The 20,760-nt window shown below is 35.5% G+C and overlaps 3 protein-coding genes across 5 annotated transcripts in view; 2 read left to right on the top strand and 1 right to left on the bottom strand.

The window, feature by feature from the left end:
* LOC112517359 overlaps nucleotides 1–1,052 on the top strand; it is a 2,818-nt gene extending 1,766 nt beyond the window's left edge. Inside the window, exon 4 of the mRNA XM_025124760.1 lies at nucleotides 695–1,052. Coding sequence (XP_024980528.1) covers nucleotides 695–699 — 5 coding nt within the window. The 3' untranslated portion in view covers nucleotides 700–1,052. The remainder of the gene's footprint in view (nucleotides 1–694) is intronic.
* Nucleotides 1,053–7,622: 6,570 nt separating this feature from the next.
* LOC112516916 (deSI-like protein At4g17486) lies at nucleotides 7,623–11,164 on the top strand. Of its 3 annotated transcripts, none has more exons than XM_025124168.1 (5): nucleotides 7,623–7,659; nucleotides 8,117–8,157; nucleotides 9,267–9,554; nucleotides 10,469–10,546; nucleotides 10,783–11,164. In XM_025124168.1, exons 1-5 carry the CDS (start codon nucleotides 7,646–7,648, stop codon nucleotides 10,914–10,916), a joined length of 555 nt encoding a protein of 184 aa, XP_024979936.1. In that variant the 5' UTR covers nucleotides 7,623–7,645; the 3' UTR covers nucleotides 10,917–11,164. The 3 variants fall into 3 exon arrangements, with proteins under 3 accessions (XP_024979936.1, XP_024979935.1, XP_024979934.1); XM_025124167.1 differs by lacking the exon at nucleotides 7,623–7,659 and adding an exon at nucleotides 7,676–7,756; XM_025124166.1 differs by lacking the exon at nucleotides 7,623–7,659 and having other exon boundaries at nucleotides 7,693–8,157.
* Nucleotides 11,165–11,663: 499 nt separating this feature from the next.
* LOC112517102 (acyl-protein thioesterase 1 homolog 1-like) lies at nucleotides 11,664–17,624 on the bottom strand. Its single transcript, XM_025124424.1, has 10 exons — nucleotides 17,596–17,624; nucleotides 17,372–17,483; nucleotides 16,701–16,821; nucleotides 14,228–14,264; nucleotides 13,869–13,938; nucleotides 13,286–13,390; nucleotides 12,870–13,020; nucleotides 12,703–12,782; nucleotides 12,184–12,277; nucleotides 11,664–11,927 (listed from the first exon to the last, which is right to left on the bottom strand). The coding sequence occupies exons 2-10, from the start codon at nucleotides 17,481–17,483 to the stop codon at nucleotides 11,843–11,845; spliced, it is 855 nt and encodes a 284-aa protein (XP_024980192.1). The 5' UTR covers nucleotides 17,596–17,624; the 3' UTR covers nucleotides 11,664–11,842.
* Between the last annotated feature and the right edge of the window lie 3,136 nt (nucleotides 17,625–20,760).

The raw sequence follows: 20,760 nt of genomic DNA, 5'->3' as shown, positions 1-20,760 counted from the left end.
TACCCCTCAAATTGTTCCTATGTTTGAAGTTTGTTTTTTTGTGAACTAAAGTCTGTATACATCCTACCCCTCAAATTGTTCCTATGTTTGAAGTTCGTTTTTTTGTGCACTATAGTCTGTATACATTCAGGTAAGATATACTGGGTTTGTTTGATTTGGTTTATAATACATATATAGTTTTAATAAGGTCTGGGGGTAAGATGTACGCTGACATTTTCTCTAGCTCACCAATCTTTCGTAAGTAATTGTAGCAATTAAACTACGAGACTATGTTTATGTAGGAAAAGAATTTTGGAACCTCTTTGACTTTTTTGTTCACCTGGACTATGTTTTTTTTTTATTAACCTGGATATCCAACCCGCTATGCGAGCCGACTAATCCCAGGGCGACCACCTGCTTTGCAGATTGCCCGGAGTCACCGCATTTGAACCTCCGTGGCCACATTTATTCCTCCTTGGATTTGAACCTTGGAACTCCTGGTACTTTTGACCTTTGGAGCCAAGCTCAAACCAATCAGGCATCACCCTTGTTACAGACATTAGAATTAAAGAAGCGTCGGTGTTAATATATAGAAGCTAGATTATTTTGAATTTGTAGCCCGTTTGACCTCGAAAGTCAAACAAATCTGTTTTCTTTTAATCTGGGCTATGAACATTGAACATGTTACATATTTTGATGCATAAAATTCTTGCAGGCTGATGCGTTTGTGTTTTTGTCGAACCCATCGTCAATTTGCCCACACCTCGACTAATCTCATGCGACTATGAAGTTAACAGTCTGGTAAAACCCTTAGTGACCTTGACGGAACTCGAAATGGTGGCCTCTGAAGAGTAAACCAACGTCTTACCAGTTGAGGTACCCCTGAAAGCTTTGTATACGTCATGAAATAAACATCGAGTATATGTTGTTTAGGATTTGTCAATCGTGTTTCAATACCAGATAAGTGTTGAATGCTAATACGACAAAATGCTCCATGAATTTTGGATTTTTCTTTTTTATTGAGGAATTGTATTAGCCGTTCAACTTTCATTTTCAGTTCATAATAAATCTTTCATCATGGTGCATTGCATGGGTACCGGATACACAAGCAATATATATACACACACACACACACATATATATATATATATATATGACTGCGTAGACATGTGGTACGTTCGGTTTTGCCACATAAGATTTGGGTTAAATAAACAGCTCGGTGAACTGAATAAGGATAATTTATTTGGTCTGTTTAAATATTTTCTAATTTGGTTAAACCGAATAACATATTTTATTAGTATTTTATATATTTCATTTTTCATAAAAATAAACTGAATAAACATTTTACTATCATTATTTTACATAATTTAATGCTATATAATGTTTTCTGGTTGATTAAATGATGTTTTTCTATTATATTATGTTTTTTTTTTTGCTCGAGGGAAAATGTGCCATAAAAAATAATATATAACGTTTGTTACTTTAATACAAAATCAATTGTTAAGTATGAATGTATGATTCAGTTATATATTGGAAGCAACATGCTTTGATCTTGAGAAAATAATTGGAGCAAGTGTTGTATTCGGGCCGGTCCCAAGATTTCTCATAACCGGCTATAACCGGTCCCGGCGTAACTGATCCCGGTCGAATAGATGAAGACCGGTTAGGTTAGTTTATAACCGGTTAAGGGCCGGTGGTCCCTGTCCCAACCGGTCCCACCCAAAAAAAAAAAATTAATTTTTTTAATAATATATATTTTTAATACATTATTAAGTTTGTCGTATGAATCACTCAAATATACTTTAAAAATACATTTTATTACGCGAATTGTGAACGTTTTTTGCGTTTTTTTACGAATCGAGAACTTGGTATGTATACCTCTCAATCTTGTTATGTATTTATAGTGTTTAGAAGCCAAAGAATACAAAAAAAGGGTCAAAATGGCTAGTTAACGACTATATTTTAAAAAAAGGGTCATTTTTTTGAATATTTTGGGCCAGGCCATAACCGGTCGGTCCCGGTCCCACAAATCCGACAAAAACCATAACCGGATGTAACCGGTGGTCCCATAATTGGTCCTGAACCGGGCCGGTTTGGCCATCACTATATCTATCCAGGAAAATTGTGACGAGGATGGTGAGAAGGTCCTTGTGGTTGCAAGGGGACTAAGCTATTGCATGGGGACTAGGCAAGGTCTCAAAAGCTCTAACATCCTATTGCACGAGAATTGGAATGCTAAGGTTTCCGACGTACGCTGGCGCCCTGCTAATTAAAACCACACGGTTCTTTATCTGTAATATTGTAGGTACCTTTGGGTACCTAGATCTGAAGTATCTAGAGAGGAGTTTGCTAACAAAAGAATCAAATGTATATGTTTGTTCCCAACTATTTGATTTGATAATAATATAAATACATCTGATCTAACACTTAGAACAAATCTTAGATGAAGTGACTGCCTTAGAACCATTAGAATTGTTGTATCTGAATTGGTAACAGTCAAAATTCAAATATGGTATACTAATTTGTTTATGGAGTAATATTTGAATTTGCTATACGAATTTGTATTTGGAGTAATATTCGGATTTGGTATCAAAACTTGTATCCAGACTTGCATTCAGATTTGATATCCAGATCCATACCTGGACTTGGTACTGAGTTTTGTATCAAGATTTATTATTTGGATTGACAAGTGTCCGTCTGGTTTGATGGAATGATTTTGAGGGATTTGGAATGGAATTGAACTTCATTCTTTATAGATAATTTACATAAACAAATTATAAATATAAGTAAATATCTTTTATTAATAGATTATGAAACAAATGTTTGTAACATATTACATACAAATTCTATCGAAAATCCCGTGAAATACCAACCAGCTACGGGGGATTTCAAAATCCTATGTTTGTAAGATTTCGAATCCAGAAATCTTGCAAACTAAACATCAGATTGAAATGGAATCCAATTCCAAATCCAATCTAGCCCTAAGCTAAACGAGGCCTAAGATTTTTGGGTAACGGATACATGTTGATTAGGTTGTTAACATAGATTTTGAAAAGAGTCGGGAATCCATTATTTTACCTAGCATAGGTTTGTTTGCAACCACCTCATTCTAGATGTTCATTCTAGGTGCCCATTTGCAAAATCGACTCGCTCATGTGTTAAAAGTTACACACATCCTTGTGGCTACGGAGGTTCAAATGCGGTGACTCCGAGCTATCTGCAAAGAAGGTGGTCGCCATGAGATTAGTCGGCTCGCATAGCGAGTTGGATATCCAGGTTAATCAAAAAAAAGTTGCACACATCATTTATAGTTTTGAATTATGATGCACTATTTTGACATAACATAAGAAATGGCTATCAAAACGTTTTCCTCTTTAAAAAAATTGTAACATATGTTGAAAATCAACCAGTAATGCTTATGAGGCCGAGGAGGGTTGTCTACCTGCAGAGGAGAAATCAAGCACATATCATGCCAAAAAAATGTTACTTTTACCGATAGACCACAAGGCGTGGGATAAAACAAAGTCCAGCTGGGCATGGATGGCTCTCCAACAATGAGAAACACTCCTAAGAACTGAAGAGAGAACAACCCTGTGAGGGGCACCATGTTTGTTTCGCAACATAGCAACGAGTCTAAATGTAAGATTTAGTATTGTCTGTAAACTCGATCCCAAATATTGTCCCCTCAAACTATATACGCATGTTACTTTCTCTACTGATTACTCGAAAACCTCAACCTCTCCAAATTTCAGGAACTGATATGTGTGATGAATAAAGATTTCCATCTGAACAATTGTCATTTTGACAGATTTTAGGTTTATCTACTTAGATGGTCTTCAAACACCAATAATTAGACGCAAGGTTAGTCAAAACACCCGTACAGGGATAGACCAGATGTAGAGCATACGATGGCTCGTGCCACCTCATCATTTTCTCCGTCATAGTGTAAAAAATTATAGGGTCGCGAAAAATGTCACCGTATCAGTTTCTTGTATGGCACTGTATATATTTTGAAACTACAATAAGGACACAAGTTTCAATTGGTAGTGTTGGTTTGTAAGGCTTTTCTTCCACCCTGGACCTAAGTTTGAATTCTGTTAGTGTCATTTTCTTATTTCTTAGTTTTTAATTTCAGATTTATTATGTTTCTAGAAAGAAAAAAATTGCAATAAAAGACTTGAACACATGACCTCACACATAAAAAAAACAATGAACTAATCAAAAGACTAATGATGATTTAATAAAAAAAAATATCTTCATATTTGTTTCTTATGCTCAAATGGTGCCACCATTTGAAGAAAAAGAAATTGGGTTCGTCCCTATACCCGCAACCCGTCAAATATACCCAAACGAAAGGCTTTCCACAACTGAGGAACAATGGTTATATGGAAGTTCAAGAATGAGAATTTCAAACCGATGCTATCACGGAAATGGTTTCAACGAACATTGACTTGATCACAATCACTTGTAAGCCAGTTGATGGGCTCAGTGTGCAATACAGAGTTTTATGAAATCTCTTCTTTATGATGGGCCGAAGATTAATCGTAAAGATAGTATGTTTGTTTTTAGTTTTTCTACCATGACAAACTACATTTGAACAATTCCATTTGGAATTGTTAAGATAAAGTTACCTTGATATGTGGAATCGTCTTGCGCCATATGTACTGAGATTGTTCGGGAGACATGGTCCAAGCCCGGTACGAGGATGACTTGTGCCTAGGGGGTGCAATGAATTCTTTCCCTTTTTTCGGTATGCCGCTCTGTGAGCTAGGATAAAATTATCAGATGTCCCTTTCGTTTACAACAACCTTAACCGCACAAGCCTGGGCTGGGCCTACCTCCATCCCTAGAGGAGCCATATGAAGTGGAAGCTCCACGTACGGTTTTGAAGTCGAGCCTTTCCAGCAATGGGGCCTAGGGACCGATATGATCATTCGTTTAAGTAGGGCCGCCAACCTACTACAGACACCTGTAGGGATTAGTGTGTGAGGCCATGATCCACAAACTGACGCATGAGACTCACCCTTAGCATACAAGGGGTTTGAAGGTAATTGCAATTAGTTTCTAAATATAAACATTTATTAAATATTTTATACGAATATTAAAATTCAATTTGATACATTTTTAATAAAAATAACAACTTTATGTTAAAAAAAAATTATAATCTGACAATTTTATAATTTAAAACGTATGATATTTGTTAAGATTTTTAAATAAATTGGATAAATATATAAACATGTGTCAAATCAAAAGTTTAAAATGGACGTGAGACGTGACATGACAGCGAAGTCAAGTTTCAAACCTTACACGTCATGACGAGAAAACGGTGTTTTTTAAAACATGATGTAATATATATATATATATATATATATATATATATATATATATGTGTGTGTGTGTATGTGTATGTGTGTTCTATATATTATTTAATCCGAAAATGATATTATAAATTTACATTCATATTCATACTAACAAAAGAAAAATCATATAGATTATAATTATAAAAATAGTTTTTGATTAAATATTCAAAAATAGAACTTAGAAAAGCAATTTTAGTACTTCGTTTTAATCGTGTGAGTCCGTGATGTTTATGAATTTGTGAAACCATGAATGATGTGATTAGCATAATTTATTAAAGTGTAAAATCTAAAATTCATAGCGTAAAAACACAAAAGATGGAAAAACGAAAAAAAAAAATAACTAAAAAAATATTTTTTTGAGAAAAAAAATATCATGTAAAAGACATGCGTCACGGTGTGCCATGACATGAATCACGTCTTACAAATAATATTACAAGTCTTTTCGTTACGACAGAGACATGTTTTACATCATATCCGTCATGACACGCCTTTTTAAACACTTTTCAACAATATTTTCTATTGCCCCCAACAAGAAATTGATGGCTTTTGTGGTTGCATTTCTTTCGTTGTCAAAAACCACCATCTCCCTTGAAATTCAAACGACCACACTCAACAGACTATTGGTTCATTCACTCCCAATCGACCATTTACGCCTCAGTCATTCACCATCGGCCACTCTCAATCGATGGATCAACCATTGGTTGACTCACTGTCAATCGACCATTGTCTATACTCTCTCGGCCTCGACTCTATCCAAGATCGACTTAGAAACCAATTTTGTCTTTGGTCTCTTACTTCTCCTTCCCCACACAATCTCGAAACAACCGTATAAAACGAGATCGAACCAAGCAGAAATAGTCGAACTTTACCCAATACCCAAATATGAACTCAAACGTATTCTTAATACAGAAGTGATCAATGGAATCGAGCAGAAATAGTTGAACTTTAATCTAATGTGTATGCATTGTTAGGAGAATAATGTGAGCATGGGGCAAGTAATCTAATTGTTTTACCGTAGCTGTTACTTATAATTTATTAGATGTATCAAACTTATAATTTCTTACTTAAATCTGTATCACATCAGCCATTTTCACGTCACTTTGACAAATCCATTTGATATTAATCAAGGGCAGACCTACATTGATTGATACGGTGGCACGGGCTACAGCTCCATGGTTCCGTCATAAGTGGAAAAAGGTAAGTTTCTTATGGGTGTTGCCATGTAATTTTTGAAACTGAAATTTAAGCACAAGACTTTGATGGTTAATGCTTCTACCTTTGTACAAAAATCCTAGGTTCGAGTTTGATGTCAAAGTTGTTAATTTTTAACTTAATTTTGGTGTTTTTATTATATACCCCTTGTATTTTTTAAAAGATATATAAACAATACTCTGAGTTGTTTACCAATTTTTTTATTAAATCTTGTATAGATAAATTTGTCTGTCTAGATAAATGAGTGTTGTTGTTTACTTTTTTTTATCTGAACCAACAGTCTAAATAACGTAAATGACCGATTTACCCCCCAATATTAATTATTTAAACATCAAGACAAAAAATCATAAAGAGGCCGAAGATGGGGTTTCTCATATGGGAATGAAGCGGTGCTTTAAATAAGGGGTAGGGGGTGTCATTTTTGTGGTTGAATGGGGACAACATACCATTTATATATGTACGATTAAGTCATATTCTGTGCAAATAAGCCGTAAGTAAACAAATCAAATGAGTTGTACAAATAAGCCAGATAGACCAATAAACCTAATTAAGTCGCAAGTAAACAGGCCCTCGATCTTTTATATAAAACGAGAAGAAACCGACCAACAGATATATATATTAATATTAAAAAAATTTCCTTAAACATATTCTTATCTTATATCAATGTTGGGGGTGTTTGAGATTGCTTATTTAAAACAACTTATGTTTTTTTTTTTTTTTGTAAAAATGTTTATTAATTTATGTGGTATCAAACCGGAGTTAAATAAAACAAGGTTAAAATTGTAAACTGGTAATAAATAGTTTTTCATAAGTAATGATTAACTTATCAAAAATAGCTAATTACCGGTTTGACACCGGTATAAACACATTTTTTTTTCTTATCCAAATATCAAAAAACAGTTTATCACCGATGTCAGACTGAAATAAGTTAAAAAACAGCTTTTATAATCCAAACACCCCCTGAATGTTTCATCGTTAAAAATGGGTTTTATGACGAAGATAATTCACGTAGTTCTTGAAATCGGATCATGGTTTAATCCAACATCCAAATGGAGGTAGAAACGGATGGGATCGAAAATGAAGACGATAACCACATGTTTTGTTTTCGGTATTAATCATCTGAACCATCAAACATCAAAAAACCTGATACGTATGGCTCGCGTCGCCGCAACACAAACCGAATTAGCTCAGGAAGCTATAACTCGGTGGTTCCCCATTGATTAATCGATTCATAGAATCAAGTTTTTTCTCTTCTCTTCTCTGGCCGGAAAGAGAGAACCCCTTTTGATCGGCATGTTTGTGTTTCTGGGGGCAACTTTTATGCAACCCAGGAACAATTCATTCCTGCATTGAAGGGGTTTTTTCTTTCTTGAGCCCCATTTTTCTGTATCTTCATCTTCTTCTTCTTCAGAAACAATCGTTTTTCGTGTTCAATAAACGAGATAGAAAATGGGTTCGGATAGTTGCTTATCGTCGAATTGCGCAACCGTAGGAACGAGCGACAGCTGTGTAGATAAAGAGATTTTTTTGAATGTATATGACCTTACCCCTTTCAATTCTTACAGCATTTGGCTTGGATTTGGTATTTTCCATACGGGTATTGAAGGTAATTCATCATCTCATCTAATTTCTGACTATATAATATGTATCAAGATTTGGGTATTCTTTTGATGTTGGATGAAAATCATGGGTTCTTTTATTGATTTGTGTTTCAATTTGGGGTTCTTGAGTACTTGATGATCATGGTTATACATACATACATACATACATACATACATACATACATACATACATACATACATACATACATACATACATACATACATGCATATATAGGTGGTTGTAGCTTAGCAATGTGTAGAATTCACACCATTTAGGGTTCTATCTTTCGTGCCAAATGTTATGTGTTTGTGTAAAAAACCAAAGAAACTGCATTGGTTGCTTGGGATTTTGTTGAATTCTGATTGTTTATCTGATCCTTGTTGAGGTTTATTGGAATTTGATTTGAATGTCTGAGGTTTCTTGTGCTCTAGAAGCTATCTCATTGATTATACTCCTTTGTTTCTCCTCAGAGTAATCTAATGCGGTTCCACATACTCACGGCATGAAAGCCAGGATCTATCACTCTGGGACTCGCCACTTTAAGGCAATCTGTACTCTTTTAACCCCCTCATCTTTCTATTCCCCTCTTGACACTCTAGGACAATGTCCGTCCCCTCTAGCCTCCATTGAAGGGGGCATGTTACAGTACCACATTGGCTAGACTTGGACCATTTCTCCTCAATATATGTTAGATACTTCTTTCTCTCCTCAAGGGCTCTTTTAGAGAGTAATCCAATGGGGTTCCACCTATTCTCGCACGGTGCCAGAGCCAATGTCTATCACTCTAGGATTCGCCACTCTGGGGAAATCCTTACTCGTTTAACCCCCTCATCGTTCTAGCCACCTCTCGACACTCTGGGACAACTTGTGTCCTCTCTAGCATCCATTGAAGGGGGCATGCTACAGTACCACATTGGCTAAACTTGGACCATTTCTCTTCAATATAAATTAGGACCTTCCTTTTTCTTCGGAACGACTCTTTTAGAGTACAATCTAACGGGGTTCCACATATTCTCACTGTATTAAAGTTCATTTTCCTTTCTATTTCTGGTTTTTTGTGTTTACGTTGATGATGATAGTGAAAATATCTGATCAAGTGGAAGCTTGTTGCAGTGTATGGTATGGAATATGGCTTTGGGGCACACGACTATCCAATTAGCGGAGTGTTTGAAGTTGAACCAAAGAGTTGCCCGGGTTTTATCTACAGAACCTCAATTTCGCTCGGGCATATAGGCATGACAGCTGGAGAGTTTAGGGAATTCATCGAGACAATGGCTTCAGATTATCATGGGGACACCTATCACCTCATTTCCAAGAACTGTAACCATTTTACGGATGATATCTCGCAGAGGCTAACGGGCAAAAGGATCCCCGGGTGGGTGAATCGGTTGGCGAAGCTAGGTACGTACAATCTTCAATTCGGATCCTTTTTTTGCTTTAAAGACACTTTTGTATCCTGAATGATGATTTGATTCGGGATTCGCTTTTTATGCATCGATGTCAGGGTTATCAAGGAGAATAACCTTCTGACGTTTGTCTTAAACGCATGACCTTCTGACAGATTTTGGGACATTCTTGTGTTAGGAAGAGGGATTCTTCCGGTAGGTAGAAGCGTTCTTAAATCTATTATAAGGTCATGCATTTAAGAAAAATCTGTCAGAAGGTTATTCTCGTATATAATGCATCAAAGTTTCTACCTTGAGAAGCATATTGTTCTAATGTCTAAAATACCCTTTTGTCATGATAATTTAGAGGAAGAGTTACTATTCGAAGTAAATCCAACCAAAATCACTATCATGAACACCTTTGTAACGATGACCGGGAGCCTTGGTGAATCAGCGTCACTTGTTGCTTGGTTGCATATGCTCTCACTTGTAGCTTTTCTTCACGTAAACAACCTCTCGAACCCTCAGGATAGAGGAAATGTCTGCTTACATCTTACCCCCAAACTCTTACCTCTGCATGGGATTTATTGGGTTTTTTCCCCACCAACAGACTCGTAAAGACATTACGTGATGAAATTTGGATCTGATGCTTGTGAAAAGTGGTGCAATAGCTTGAAAACTTACTGTTTTTTTTTATTAACCTGGATATCCAACCCGCTATGCGAGCTGACTAATCCCAGGGCAACCACCTGCTTTGCAGATAGCCCGGAGTCAACGCATTTGAATCTCCGTGGCCACAAGGGGATTTTTATTCCTTCTTGGATTTGAACCTGGGACCTCCTGGTACTTTTGACCTTTGGAGCCAAACTCAAACCAATCAGGCACCACCCTTGTGGTTGAAAACTTACTGTTTTTGGATGACTGTTTCAGGTTCTCTCTTCAGTTGTCTGCTACCTGAAAGCCTTGAAGCAACTACAGTCAAACAGCTGCCAGAGTATCATACATATGGTATGTGCTTTATGTGTGTCCGCATTCGAGTTTTTAAAGCATGTTTCTATATATCCTATTCCCGAACCCTACTTCTGCGTGGGATTTACTGGATTTTGTTTGCGTTGGTTTGACTTTCGAGGTCAAATGATATAGCTGTTACTTATTGGTATTCAAATGTTTTAGACCCAAAGACCATATCATCATTTTGTTATTTTCAAAGGCCGTTTGTGGTTTACTATTTGATTAACTTACAGATGACGATGGAAGCGACTCTGGGTCGTCAGTGAGCAGTCACGAAGGATCAGAAAGCGATGTGATGGACCAAAAAGTCCTGCTTTCACCGACACCCACGGCTGAAGTAGCTTTTATTAAAGAGATTCCAAGGTAATATATATACACACACGGAGCAAGGAGGAGCCAAAACCGGGTGTAGTTCTCATCATTCAATAGAATCGACGGTTGTACATGATTACTGCGATGGAACATGCTCGCAAACACGGTTCTTTCTTTCTTTCTCAAGTTTTGATTGTTGGTGTCCCTTTTTTCACATTTTCGTTGTAATGTTTCGTAATGTACATGCGAATATGTTGTATGATACAATCGTTGTAATAAATGTTTTCCTGGTTTTATGTTGTAGAAGTAGATGACAAAAAAATAGGGTTCAACACCTGTAAATTAATGTGTATTTTGGCAAGTACATCTGCACTGTTTGTAACAAAAATTCTTATCATCCAATGGAGTATTTCGACCGAGACCGGGTTGGCATAACCGGTTATAGGTTGCCTTGACCGGTCTTGAGTATTTCAACCGGATCCGGGACCGGTTATAGAAGGACCGGTTACCGCCGATTATGGGATTCTTCTTGCCCGGTAGGGACCGGCCCGGCCCGAGACCGGTTTTTGGCCATCACTATCATCCATGTAAAAAGGATTTTAACCCAATCCAGTTCCAGTCCAATCCCCCTTATTTTTGTTCCCACTTATTTTAATAAATAAGAAAGAAAGAATGCATTTATGTTAGAACCATGGACAAGTTTTTGTTATGTTTTGTCTTGTCCTGTCTATCAAACGGCCACTTGGTCAGAAAAGAACTCAGGACTACTTTACCAAGAAACCGATGTAGTGTTTGGTTGGTCTCCATTCTCATCACCACCTAAAAATAAATTGGGGAAAAACCATGAAACATTACAAGCAAATGTTACAATTCGTGGCTTGGTTCTTGATACAAAGACAAGCAGTGGAAGATAGGTTAAGTTGGTAGTTGGTGCAGCGATCGATATCCATGTGTGTCTTGATTGTTTCTGAAGGAGACGAACTAGGACTCACCCTCGAGCTCGAGGTTTGAAATTAGCCAAGAGGAGACCTCATCTATCTCTTCTGGGATTATGTAATGACCGAGCCTGCACCATCAACAAAGATTGTCCTGTAGCTATTCGTATTTGTCAAATTTTGCCTAAGGACTCGACTTCTATAAGATTTACCATATTGTAGTTCTTTAAAGTAATTCATCGCTCGCTTCTGGTGATTAGTTTAGATATAAGGTAGCTTTTTCTTATGTTTTAAGCAGCATAATTGATTTTCTTCTTCTTTTAGAGACAGAGGAAGCTCAATGTCATCAATATCGACGAGCTTCAAAGGTAAAGAGAAGTCACATACGAGTGGAAGGACTTGAGAGTCAAGTTTCGAAAGCCAGCTGAAGTTAGTTTCTCTGCCGACTTCTTACCATAGCGAAAGTGAACCACATCATCACCTGGAATGATATTGTACAAGAAAAATTTCAGCTTCAATAAGATCTTTAAGATGCATTCCACAATGAAGCCTTTTGAAGAACTTATTGGCCAATTAAGATGGTGAAAAAGCTCCTCATAGAAACAGGAACCACTTTTTGCTTGTAACTACGCTCTCAACAAGATTGTTTTGCTTGGCCACCTAAGCTTGTCGGCTCGCATAGCGGGTTGGATATCCAGGTTAATTTAAAAATAAATAAAAAAACTTGTGGGTCCCATTTTTTGGGGGAAAAACTCAAATAAAAACCGTTGTGGATGTTTTGAGTCCATTTGCTGTAGCAATTAACCATCCTTCCTGGATCTACTCGACCCTTTTTTTGTTATTTAAATATTTAACAAATGGTAAAAGAATTCTCCGAAACATTGCAATAACAGAAAGGTCACGTACCTCGGCCATGACAGAGCAGAATGGGCAAGGATGCTGCATGACCTTCAACTTTATAGCCTCCAACCTTGTTGCTTAGATCCCTAGCAAAGAAAAGCAATTAGCAAACAATTTGGCATATGTCAAAAGAATAACAAGGATAGAGAAGCAGTGACGGTGAAAACTTGAACTTTGCACACGGAAGCCAGCCGCTAAGACCAACAACCACGTCAAGATGGGTAGAGTAACCAGTGCCATTTCCCAATTTTCCACGAGCAAAGCAACTTGCAGAGTATATCGCAGTTGCTGCACCCATACTAAAGCCTCCTACACCAAGTTTGACTGCAGAATTAGAAGATGATGACATGAGAATGGAAACGAAACAAAATCATGAATGGCGACAAGTGCTAACTCAACCAATAAAACCTTGGGTTTGCTCCCTAGAGGTCACTGGTTCAAGTCCCCTCAGGGTCGCCAGAGGTGACCGAAGTCCTGAGTGCTAACTTCAGGGCCCCATGGAATTAGTTAAGGTGTGCGCAAGCTGGTTCAAACACCCATAATTACCAAAAAGAACAAAAACTAGAGGCCAAGAGAGAGAATTAGATACCATCTGGAGGCTCAGTGGAGAGCAAGCTTAAAATATGTGCTGCTGAAGCATCCATTCCCTCTACATCTTGACTTGCATCTTCAGACTTGTCGATGATATCAAACCCTAATATCCATGACAATGAGTTTTGGTGATTTTAATGCATATTAAATCTTGAAGCTTTGCTTCATTAATATGTGCATAGAAAGTATTGTCTTAGAGCAAACAGGATACCTACAGCTTCAGAACGTTGTAAAAACAAAGATAACTTGATTTGTTTTACCTTTGCAGTTGCATACATCCTCACTTTCGAGGCTGTGAGGATGTCACCATTAATAAATAATCCTCCCTTTGTTTCAAAATATATACAACGTTTAATATGATGTATAGTTTAATAGATTTATTTGACTGTTAGTCAAATATCTGACATATTGCTCAATGGAGTTGAGATCAAATTCATCAATATAATCTTGTTAATTACTAAATGACAAAGATCTAACTTTGGATTGGGACTTCAGCAAAAAAGAAAACGTTGTATTTAATTTGGGATGGGCGAAGTACTATTGAAGAATACAATAATATGTGTAAAGCGTTTACAACATACATGTAGTTGTAGAAAGTCCGTCAAATAAAGTTAACGGTTGAACAGGAGAAGTAGGGCATATCCATTTGATCTGCAGCATAGTAGTATTAATCTAAAACATGATATTGAATTAATCTTTAAAAAATTAACACCCATTTAGGCCAACTACGTTCGTTAGTGTATTAAAGTAGGAAAAATCAAGTGTTCCTCTACAGAACTTAAGTTCAGACATACCATTTTCATCAATTCTTTATTTCGTGTGTCCTAGCTTAATCTTCTGTAGTACCATATAAATGGGACTTGGGTCACACATAATGAACTTGTTAGACGGCCACATAAATAATAGCCTAGTAATTTACAAGCAATAAAGTTGTGCTTACATTTGGAAGCGGAAGGGTTTCCAAGAGCTGGGACCAGCTGCATAGAAAACATAGATGAAAAATAAACATGGAATTCAGTTACTATTCACTAATGATTCGCAAACAGTACTAGAGGTTATAATCTTGCATTAGCAATTGATGAAAGCTTTATGACAAAGATAGTTTCTTAAAATGCTACCAGTGACAGTTCAGTTTGAAACTGTTCGGACTAGAGTTAACAAACAGAAAGTCCTGTATATATACACTAAACTGGAAGTAGTATTCAACAGAACATATATTACAACAATATATATCACTTGATCAAACAAGAACATACTAACTTGAAAGTTTGTGTTGACGCCTTTGAAGCAGAAATTTGATCAGATAGAGGCCTGCTAAGCAGTGTGACAGAATTTTGCCCCTACTCGGTGCAATAGTAATTGCACGTCTGTCAAGAGGATACAACTATAAATCCAAGTTCTTGCACTAGAACTTGAATCTAGGGAATTGAGTTATGTTTCCATGGGACCGAGAAATGGAAAACAAAGAAAACAGAGATACTTTCTATCCAATTTTCAGCATCCAAATGCACATATAATCTACCTTACCCTCTCAACTGTATTTTAACTGTTTTTGTATGGATAAAAGTTTCGAAAAAACCCATCGGACTTTCATATTTTGAGTGATTACAAAAGTGGACATTTTTGTTGAATAAATAAATATTTGCACTTACTGAAAACAAACAAATAAATCCTTGAACTTACTGAAACCAAAAAACCGAAAAGAAATAGACATTTTCTCTCGATGTATCAACAAATCAGTAGCAAAGTATAATGAACCAATAAACAAAATGAATATACCATTTACTATTAGTAATTATTTATTTTTCATATTCAAAAGATAATCACAAAAGTAGCTACCGACTATTTATTGTCATATTCAAACAACAACCATGAGTGTTTGTATGGTCGTGATTTGAATCTGAAAAAATAAATAATAGTAGTTTCTACTTTGATTGTCATTTGAATCTGAAAAACAAATAATGGCTAATGAAAGTGGTATACTCCTTTTTGTTTTATTGGTTCATTGTACTTTGCTCCTTATACGTTGATACATTGAGAGAAATGGTATACTCTTATCGTTTTATAAGTATAAGGACTTATTTATTTATTTTTTGGTTTCAGAAAGTTTAGAGGTATACTCTTGTCGTTTTATAAGTACAAGGACTTATTTATTTATTTTTTTGGTTTCAGAAAGTTTAGAGATTTATTTGTTCAAAAAATGTCCAAGGACTTGATCGCTCAATATTTGGAAGTCCATCGGTTTTTTGACCTTCTATTTAGTATGTATATATATACATATACATATATACATATAAAGCCTACCAAGTCCATTTTTGGTGGTGGCCCACTTCCGCTTTACCTACAGGGGAGGTGAACTGAGTGAGAGCAGGCCAAGTCCATTTTTGGTGGTGGCCCATTGAGTAAAGCAAAAGAGATGTGATATATGAACAAATAAGTGCTTCTTTGTTTCTTCCATGTGGGACCGGTTCCAACAAAAATTTCTACACACCTCAAAAAGATTAAACTCTTACAAGTAAACTGTGAAAATATGTAGAGCCCCATTAGATTACTCTTTAAAAAAGCAGAGAAGAGAGATTTCAACATATATTGAGGAGAAATGGTCCAAGTCTAATTGATGTTGGACTAGAACATGTCCCCTCCAATGGAGGCTAGATGATCTATATGTCGAGTCCTAGAGTGGTAGACATCGAATCTGATACATGTGAAGATATGTGAAACCCCATTAGATTGCTTTTCAAAAGAGCCCCTGAGGAAAGAATAGAGGTTCCAATATATAATGAAAAGAAATGGTTCAAGTGTAGCCAATTTGGGACTCAAACATAAACAATGGTGGAGAGTTAAGGTAAGTGTGAAAAATCAAAATTCTCCTTGATTATAAGGGTCAAAATAATGGTTCGAAACCTCCCATCGTCTATCCACGAATAAACAATAGAAACTCATGGTAATATCAAAGCCATTTGATCTATGTAGGTCAAGGAAACACAGATCTTTGACACTGTGGCAAAATAAATGCCATAGAAGAAAGCTCTAACTTAATTTCAAAGTTCACTATTCCCAAGCAATCTTCAGGATTTTGCTGATTATAAAAATAAATAAATGAAGGAAAGAAAGAAAGACGAAGCATAATTATTATATGAAGTCAATACTTCAAAAGTTAATCACCTTGGTTGTAAATCATAAGCTATATAATATGTACGCATCATGTTAGCAGTACGCAAACGTTCTCAATTTGGCACTAAGGTGCTTCTTTTTGTTACAAGTTATTTCCCCAAGTGATCTATGAAAGAACACAGCAAGCAAAGAGGATGGAAATATTTCAAAAATCTAATTGTATTAACCAACATAAGCTATTACTCAAATCAGGTTATAACAAAGTGACAACCAAATAAAGAAGAGATATGCAGATGTACCTTGAGCCATCATCACCAAGGCCATGCAACCAGACAATGGTCGCCTGGTGTTTGCCTTTAGGTTTCACCACAAACGTTGGTCCAAACTTAAATTCCCTGCTTGCAGTTATACCACCTATGACTGGAAGACCATCAATATTGTCATTGCATAACATAATCATAACAGAAAAATAAGGCAAAAGGGAGAAGGAAAAAAGGTCAGAAATTACAGAGCATGGTAAAAGGTCGATCTTCTTACATTGCTCTCATATTTAGCTTTTATGAGCATATTGAGGTGCAACTGCTGCAAATTAGAGAGGGGTACACGTTCCAACCGGAGAAGTATACACTAGGAGGCCCCAGGACCCTTTAATCAACCCAGCTTACCTAGTCAATACTATTACAGTCTCGTCCTAACAAGAATACCTTACTTGATGCCAATAACAAAATATGGACATCCCTTGACCCCTGTAGGAATTTCGCTCCATTGGCTAAAATTTTAACAATTACAAAGTAAAACTTTGGTTTTGCAAATCTCCAAAAAGTTGAAATCATCCACAAATTAAAGAATGCTCCTTCTTTACGGTCTCTTCCACCTATCCACTCTTGGAACCAAATAGAGGCAAAGGAAAATGCAATCAACTATAAAGAGGGAATAGCGCAGGGAGGAAAATAGATACAGAAAAACTAACCAGACTCCAGAGGAGGGTCAGTTAAACTCATATTGACAATGACAGAGATGCAGCCGGTTAAGGCAGCCACAGAGAAGAAACAGTGAGATGAAATCCCACACTTCGACTTCATCTATAAATAAAACCAGTATATCGTATCAGGAGAAACCAGTTCTCTGGTGTACATAAACCAACGAATACCTTTATGATGCACAATCAACAAGAAAATACTCTTGTGGTTTTACCTTTTTCCTAATGAATCACAGTTTTCAATTGCCAAATCTGGTATCACTGGAATCCGTTAGAATCAAATTTCCAATATTGTTATTTATTACATTTAAACAAGAACGACGGTACTAGGTTAAACCCTAAAAAAAGGTACCAGCGCTTTCAATTTTTAAGGCAGAATTCAACCTCGATTACCTCAAAGCACATTCAATTTATCAAATGAACTAACTTTTTTTTACCAATTCCAAAGTTCACAAGTGCTCTCAGAACCAATACACGAACCTGAATCACTAATTAGCGATTCAAATTGCTTCAATTCATCTACTCATCCAGTAGACTAACAACGATCATAAGAAAATATGAAACGAGACGACTTTATTATACCGAAACGTGAAATACATACATCAATTATGCAAAAGTTACGGACAAGTAAAAACTATGCTTCTAAGAAATATTGCATGAAAAAGCTTTGCGATCTTCAGATGAACAGTACCTGCAGATTGAAATGAACTCTAGGACGCAACACTGCGTCGTTGCTTGTAAGATAAATCCTCTTCTTCCACTACGGAGATTTCGTGTTTCAGCAACTATTGTAGAATTCTCCGTTAATCAGTAGGTGTTAAGGTAGTGTTTGGTTTGCAGACTGGACGGGACGGTACAGGACTAATTGTCTGTCCTATGTTTGGTAGACTAAGACAGGACGACACAAAACTATTAAAATGATTATATTATTCTTAAATATTGTTCAATGTTATTTTATATTATATAATAATTGTAAAATGACAACAAATCAATCAAAATATTGTCATTTTAATTTTAGTTCCATGTTGTTCCACTTTTTTTGTGGAACAAAAAAAATCAAGATTTGTCCCACTAAAATTAAAAATAGTCTCACCTTGTCTCATGTTTTTTTTGTCCATCGCATGCCAAACATGAGACTATTTTTTTTGTCTCATTCTGTCCCATATAGTCTGCATACCAAACGCACCCTAATAGATGAATCGATCGTTTAAGGAATGGAATAGAATGGAATGTTGAAGAAGCAGGACCTGTGTTGAATGTCGACATGCATTGGCTGCAATAATGTGTGATCGCTTGTTTTGCTTTTTCCACGAGTCTTTGCTCTTTCTAGAATTTTTTTCATATTTCTTACCTTTTTTTAATATACCAGAAAGATAGTCACGCAATATAACAAGATATATTTTGATTTTAATGTTCTACTTTATTATTTATCTATGTCGGTGTTATAATATGATTTTATATATTTTTAAGAAAGCAATAATGATTTTATTTTTGAATAAAATATAAATTTGAAAATATCATAAAAATTTGAAAAAAAAAACATATCAATATTAATATCAAATCAACTATTTAAAAGTTCTATATTTTTTTATGTAATTTCTTTAATTTTTTATTATAATTTAATTTAATTTTAATAACGAAATAATTTATTTTTTGTTCAATAATATAACATTTTATAAATATAATAATTAAGTATTATGTTAGAACTCAATGATTATCCTAATTATATTTTAGATTTTTTATATTTAAAATGAGTTGTTTATGGAGCTTTAATAAGTTGTACTTACGCACAGTTTACTTGTAATCTTGAATTTTAAGTAATATGCATTAATAAACAGTACTTTACGCATAAAAAATGGTTTTTAAAAGTTTTTGTTAAATATTTTATAATATAGTATAGATATTTAGGTTTTGGTACTTGAGATTGTAAAAAAAAATTTCTTAATCCAATTAAGAGGATGTTTGGTTGTGACTTAATGGGTTGTATAGCCTATATGGTTTATTCGTTCAGTCATAACTAGTCGTTCGGTTGTGGCTTATTTGGTCAGTCCATTATTTAATCAGTCAGCTGGTAACACACACTCCTTTAGACTCAACCATTTAATTTTTCATTAATTTGCTAACTACCCTTCAACCTCACCCCTAATACATGCGGCTTTCTCTTTCACGCCTCTCGTTGAAATCGCCTCTTTCACGTCGTTCTGAAAATCGAAGATCAACTCAAGTGTGCTAATTGATTTCTCCTAAATCTAGAATTGATCGATTTCTCAAGTATGCTTATCGATTTCTACAGAAGACGATCGATCTACGCTACTGCTTCTCATCGGACACGCCTCCCCCCTCAATTAGGTAATTGATTGATCGATGTTGTTTTCTCTCTAAACCTAGATTGATCGATTTTTGTAATTTATGATTTCGTCTACATCGATCAATCGATGGGTAATTTATTATTTTTTACTTTGATTTTTTTATTTCTCTCTGATTTTTGTGGACCATAAATCGATTTTCTAACCTTTGTTAACCAGAAAATCGATTTCCATCTCGACCAATTTCACGCCAGACTCCTGTCACCATCTCCAATGGCCTAAACTCAAATGTCCCTTGGTCATCTTAGCCTAAATCAAGCCTAAAATCCAAGACTGAAATCAATTCAAAACCTAGGGGTAAAATGGTCATTTTTAACATTTAGACCATTTATTCAATATAACAACCGAACAACAACTTATATGTTATCATACAGACAACTTTATCCATACAGGTCTTAGTAGAAATTGAACCGAACAGCCCTTAAGTCGATAAAAAAAACTTAGAGGGGGTTTGGTTTGATGGAATGGTTTTGAGTGATTTGGATTTCATATAAAGATTTGGAATTGGAATGATTTGAAATCTTTGATGTGTTTAGTTTAATGGATTTGGAATGGAATTCCATATTTTATAAAAACAAATTATTAATAATTATAAAACTAATTAAATTACTTTTCCATTAATGAACCATTAGAAGACAAACATTTTAAATATATTTTAAAACATTGTTATATAGAAATCCTACGGAATCCTGAGAAATCCAAACCATCCCGTGGGATTTCAAAATCCGAATAATCCTACAAACCAAACATGAGATTGGAATGGATTTGAAATGCAAATATCTCCAAATCTATTCTATTCTTGCAAACCAAAATTAATCATTAGTTAAATTAGGGGCATTTTGATCTGTTTACTTTTTATTTGTTATCTTCTTTTGTTTTATGAGATTGTTTTGTTTTTTATATTGTTTTTATGTAAACTAGTGTAGGAACTGCGTGTTGCGCGGTAGCAGTAGCATGAGTATTTTGGTTAATGATCCGAAAATTGTTTATATAAATATATGTTAGTTGTTAATA

This window comes from Cynara cardunculus (genome assembly GCF_001531365.2).
Source record: "Cynara cardunculus var. scolymus isolate 2C chromosome LG 8, CcrdV1, whole genome shotgun sequence".
Classification (NCBI taxonomy): Eukaryota; Viridiplantae; Streptophyta; class Magnoliopsida; order Asterales; family Asteraceae; genus Cynara; species Cynara cardunculus.
This window is presented reverse-complemented; position numbering and strand designations above follow the sequence as displayed.

Excerpts from the sequence above, each read along its gene's own strand:
- LOC112516916 (XM_025124166.1), top strand. The coding sequence starts at position 8,001 with ATGGGTTCGGATAGTTGCTTATCGTCGAATTGCGCAACCGTAGGAACG. Across the intron at positions 9,555-10,468 it reads GAATCGGTTGGCGAAGCTAG|GTTCTCTCTTCAGTTGTCTG; the intron begins GTACGTACAATC and ends TGACTGTTTCAG. Across the intron at positions 10,547-10,782 it reads GCCAGAGTATCATACATATG|ATGACGATGGAAGCGACTCT; the intron begins GTATGTGCTTTA and ends ATTAACTTACAG.
- LOC112517102 (XM_025124424.1), bottom strand. The coding sequence starts at position 17,483 with ATGAAGTCGAAGTGTGGGATTTCATCTCACTGTTTCTTCTCTGTGGCT. Across the intron at positions 13,939-14,227 it reads AAACCCTTCCGCTTCCAAAT|ATCAAATGGATATGCCCTAC; the intron begins GTAAGCACAACT and ends ACTATGCTGCAG. Across the intron at positions 13,391-13,868 it reads CGGACTTTCTACAACTACAT|GGTTTGATATCATCGACAAG; the intron begins GTATGTTGTAAA and ends CATGGATATTAG.